Source organism: Primulina eburnea, chromosome 12 (genome assembly GCF_022965805.1).
Source record: "Primulina eburnea isolate SZY01 chromosome 12, ASM2296580v1, whole genome shotgun sequence".
Taxonomy (NCBI): Eukaryota; Viridiplantae; Streptophyta; class Magnoliopsida; order Lamiales; family Gesneriaceae; genus Primulina; species Primulina eburnea.
In genome coordinates, this window is record NC_133112.1 from 27,723,430 (window position 1) to 27,728,608 (window position 5,179).

The following is a 5,179-nucleotide window of genomic DNA, read 5'->3' on the forward strand; positions in this document are numbered from 1 at the left end:
ATGGGTTACTCATAGGACTCTCCACACCAGGTTGGTGGAGTGATACCTCCCCAAGTCTCGAACCCATGACCTCCTGGCTTAAGTACATTGTTCAAAGAGACTTGGTACCAATTGAGCTAGTGCCTTTTATTGTAACGACCCATTACAGGCCCAGTGGACCGCCCATACGGCCCACTGCCCCAATCGACCCAAGGCTATCCCGATCTTGTGACTTGGCCCGTAGGCCCAGTGGGCTTGCCCACCCTGTGGTGTCACTCACGGGCTTTCCATAGGCGTCGTATGGGTTACTCATAGAACTCTTAAGCCCATGAACTTAAGTTTGTGCCTCCCCAGGATCGAACCCAAGATCACATGGATTTATAGATATTTGGCACAATCCTGGTACCAATTGAGCTAGTAGCCCAATCTCCCTCGAGATACTAAATGAGGACCTCCCCGTTAATTTCCGCCAACCAACCGTTAAGGATTATGATGGAAGTACTGACCCCGAAAAACACCTTGGAAGGTTCAATAATTCTGCTTTACTCCACCGATACTCAGATGGGGTCAAATGCCGGGTCTTCCTTACCACCCTAGTAGGACCCGCCCAGAGGTGGTTCGATTTGCTCCCGCCACATTCCATTACCAGCTTCCGAGAATTCAGCACCCTGTTCATAAACCAGTATGCTACAAGTAAGAAATACTTGAAAACCTCATTGGGCCTGTTCAATTTGAAACAAGGAGATACAGATTCACTGAGGGACTTCATTAGGCGATTCAACAGTGCGGCCTTGGAGGTCCCAGCCGCAGCAACGGAAACTCTGGTAAATGCTTTTACACAAGGGCTCCGAGGGGGACAATTTTTCAGTTCCTTGGTCAAAAAACCCCCTCAAAGCTATGATGAGCTCCTTAGCCGAGCTGAGAAATACGTGAACCTTGAGGACGCACAGAGGCAGAGGCGAGTGGATATTCGACCCGGTGAAAAAGATAAGGGGAAGGAGAAGGTGGAACCAAGTAGGAAGAGGCCTGCAGAAAGAACAGGGGAAAGGAGCCGAGGTCCTGGACCTTTCCCTTATGCCCCGTTGGCCATGAGCTTGGAAAGAGCCATGGCAATTTGCGAAGAAAGAAGAAAGCTGGAGCGCCCGAGACAAGCCGAAAAGGGACCGCATTTACCTCCCTCAGATAAATTTTGTGAGTTCCATCAAGAGTACGGTCACGTTACGAATGATTGCCAGAAGTTGGGCGAAGAGGTCCAAAGAATCATGCAAAGAGACCCTCACATGAAGAACCTCTTAGCTCGATCAGAAGAAAGGTACCGAGATGATAGAAGAGATCGAGGACCTCCTGGGATAAATCAAAGGCCACAACCCCGGGAGAACCGACCCAACCGGGGGGGTCGAGATGACCCCCCGTGACATCAAGGACCTCAGGTCCACCAGATTGCTAATGATCCGACCAGAGGTATAATCCATATGATAACGGGCGGGGCCACCGACGGAGATTCAGGCAGAGCTCGTAAAGCTCATGGTCGGAGATTGGAAAGTCTGGGGTTAGACCTTGCCCCCAAAGATGACCCCGTCATCGGCTTCGGGCCGAATGACTTGAAAGGTGTCGCGGCGCCTCATAACGACGCCTTATTAGTCACTCTTACGGTCGCCAACTATGACGTCGCAAGAATCTTTGTTGACACCGGAAGCTCAGTTAATATTCTTTTTAAAAGAACCCTGGACCAAATGAAGGTAGAAGGTTTCGAGTTTGATCATATCTCTACGCCTTTATTTGGCTTTACAGGACATGAGGTCCAGACCATTGGACAAATCATGCTCCCCTTATCTCTATGGATGGGACCGCACCGCATCACAAAAATGACATGTTTACTGTGGTGGATGCCCCTTCTTCTTACAACGGTATACTTGGCCGACCTGCTCTGGCCGATTTCCGAGCTGTAAGCTCCACTTACCATCAAAAGCTGAAATACCCTGTGGGGAATGAAGTGGGAGTCGTCGGGGGAGATCAGAAATCCTCTCGACGATGCTATGTAGATGAGGTAAGGCAGGAAGTCAAAAGATCTCGGACCGAGGTAGGGATGATTGTGACCCAACCAAATATGACTTCCAGAAGAGAGGTTCAGCTCACATCAGAAGAGGAGCCAGAAACGGTAGAAATAGGGGCCCAACAGAGTGTCAGAGTGGCGGCTGATCTTGATCCCGAAACTAAGCATGATCTGTTGACTTGTTTGAAAACTAATCTTGATGTATTTGCTTGGTCCTCACAAGAGCTCCGTGGGATCAGCCCCAGGATAATGGAACACCGCCTCAACATAATTCCCGAAGCTCGGCCAGTCAAACAGAAGAAAAGGCATTTTGGTCCCGAGAAGGACAAGGTGATAAAAGAGCAGGTTGACGAGCTCCTCAAAGCAGGGCATATTAGGGAGGTCTTTTTTCCAACATGGCTATCAAATGTTGTCTTGGTCCCCAAGAGCTCGGGAAAATGGAGAATGTGCGTCGACTTCAGAGATCTTAATAAAGCTTGCCCGAAAGACTGCTACCCCTTACCAAGGATTGATCAGCTGGTGGACTCCACCTCGGGTCACCAATACCTATGTCTAATGGATGCTTATCAGGGGTACCACCAGATACCCCTAGCAGGGGAAGACCAGGATAAAGTAAGCTTCGTCACATCTGAGGGAACATTCTGTTATGTGGTAATGCCTTTCGGGCTAAAAAATGCAGGGGATACTTATCAGAGGCTCATGGATAAGGTTTTCTCAAATCAGATAGGAAGGAATGTGGAGGTCTACGTGGACGATATTTTGGTGAAGTCCAAGAATTCAGCGGACCTTATAACAGACCTCCGTGAGACCTTTGCCACTCTGAGGTCTTATGGGTTAAAGCTAAACCCACAGAAGTGCACTTTTGGGGTCAAAAGCGGAAAGTTCCTGGGATATATGGTAACAGAAAGGGGAATTGAAGCCAACCCCGAGAAAGTAAAGGCCATCCAATCCATGTCACCTCCTGGGAATCTCCAAGAGGTCCAGAGGCTTGTCGGAAGAATCGCGGCTTTATCACGGTTCATTTCGAGGGCGGCGCACCGAAGTCTGCCTTTCTTCCGCGTCCTCAGAAAGGCCGAGAAATTTGAATGGGATGAAGAGTGCACGAAGGCATTCGAAGACCTGAAGACATATCTGGCTGAGCTCCCGATACTAGCAAAGCCATCAACAGGGGAGCAATTGTATGTTTGTTTATCGGCCACCGAAGCAGCTGTGAGCTCAGTCCTTGTCAGACAAAAGGGCACCGAGCAGAATCCCGTATATTATATATCCCATGCACTCAAAGGAGCTGAGCTCAGATATACGACAGTGGAAAAACTTGCTTTGGCCTTGATCACCACGGCTCGGAGACTGAGACCGTACTTTTTGTCTCATCCCATTATGGTCCTCACTAACAGCCCTCTCGGAAAGATAATGACTCATGCTGATATCTCAGGAAGATTGGTGAAGTGGACCACTGAGCTGGGAGAATATGACATTCAATATGGACCTCGGACCGCAATCAAAGCGCAGGCCTTGGCCGAATTCCTGGCTGAGACTTTGCATGTGGAGATGGAAGACCTTTGGAAGGTCTATGTGGATGGTTCATCCACCAATGAAGGCAGCGGAATTGGTGTGTTATTGATCTCTCCAAAGGGGGATGAACTAAAGTTAGCTGTGAGACTAGACTTTAGGGCATCCAACAATGAGGCAGAATACGAAGCGGTCTTAGCGGGTCTAAGAGCAGCACGGCAGGTCGGAGCGGCTCGGGTCCACATCTTCTCCGATTCTCAGCTGGTGGCCCACCAGATGAATGGATCCTATGACATCAAGAATGAGAGATTGATAGAATACGTAAAAGCGGTGGAAGCAGCTAAAGAACTCTTTACAGAACTGGTTTTTAAGCAGATCCCCAGGGAGGAGAATGAGGGAGCCGACTCCCTTGCAAAAATGGCAAGCTCACTTCACAGCTGGAAATCAAGAGAGGTGGTGGTCCAAGTAGAGCTAAGCCCTTCTTGGTACTACCCCTCTCCTGAGCACGAAGACAATGACTAGCGCGCCGAGTTATTGGATTACATGAAGGATGGGGTGCTCCCCGAAGATCCGAAAAAGGCTTACAGGATGAAGCGAAGGAGCCTTCGGTTTATAATGATCAACAGAACTCTTTACAAGAGGTCAGCCTCTCGGTCTCTTCTCAAATGTTTGGGTCCCAAGCAATCTAACTATGTACTGAGGGAGATTCATGAAGGCTGTTGCGGAAATCACTTGGGATCTTACTTTCTAGCACGAAAGGCGCTCTTGGCCGGATATTTCTGGCCCACTATGTTAAAAGACGCTCTAGCCATCGTCATCTCATGTGACAGCTGCCAACGTCATGCTAAGCTCCAACATCAACCAGCTGCACTAATGAAGAGTATTGTGGCAGCCTGCCCGTTTGACCAGTGGGGGATCGACATTGTGGGACCTTTTCCCACGGCCCCAGCTCAGAAAAAGTTCTTGCTCGTTGCCATAGATTATTTCTCAAAATGGGTAGAGGCTGAGGCTTTGGCTAAGATAACAGAAAGTGAGGTTCTAAAATTTCTCTGGAAGAACATCGTCTGCAGGTTTGGGGTCCCGAGGAAGTTGATATCCGACAATGGAAGGCAATTTCAAGGAAGCCGGATTCAAGCCTGGTGTAAAGAGATGAAGATCCAGCAGCACTTCACCTCTGTGGCCTACCCTCAGTGCAATGGCCAAGTGGAGGTCACCAACAGGTCCTTGGTACATAGCCTGAAGACCAGACTTGGTGGCGCAAAAGGTAATTGGGTGGAGGAACTCCCCAGCGTGCTTTGGTTATACAGGACTACTCCAAAGATAGGCACGGGGGAGACGCCTTTCAGCCTAGTCTACGGAAATGAAGCCGTGCTTCCGGCAGAGATCGGTGAAGAGACACCTCGCGTAATATTCTATGATGAGCAAAACAATGAGAGGCGAGCAGCGGACCTAGATTTCGTGGAAGAGAAGAGGGAAGCCGCGGCCATAAGAATGGAAGCTTACAAGAGACGCATAGCCCAAACCTACAATAAGAGGGTCATTCAGAGGAGCTTCCAGGTTGGAGACCTGGTTTGGAAGAAGGTTCAAGAAGAGAAGGTCGGAAAGCTCGATCCAAAATGGGAAGGACCGTTCAAAGTA

At 49.3% G+C, this 5,179-nt stretch overlaps 1 protein-coding gene across 1 annotated transcript; it reads left to right on the plus strand.

Moving 5' to 3' along the window:
- The first annotated feature begins 423 nt into the window (after nt 1-423).
- Nucleotides 424-1,394, plus strand: LOC140806742 (uncharacterized). Its single transcript, XM_073163282.1, has 2 exons — nt 424-545; nt 629-1,394. The coding sequence occupies exons 1-2, from the start codon at nt 424-426 to the stop codon at nt 1,392-1,394; spliced, it is 888 nt and encodes a 295-aa protein (XP_073019383.1).
- Nucleotides 1,395-5,179: the final 3,785 nt, after the last annotated feature.

Excerpts from the sequence above, each read along its gene's own strand:
- LOC140806742 (XM_073163282.1), top strand. The coding sequence starts at position 424 with ATGAGGACCTCCCCGTTAATTTCCGCCAACCAACCGTTAAGGATTATG. Across the intron at positions 546-628 it reads TCCACCGATACTCAGATGGG|CTTCCGAGAATTCAGCACCC; the intron begins GTCAAATGCCGG and ends TTCCATTACCAG.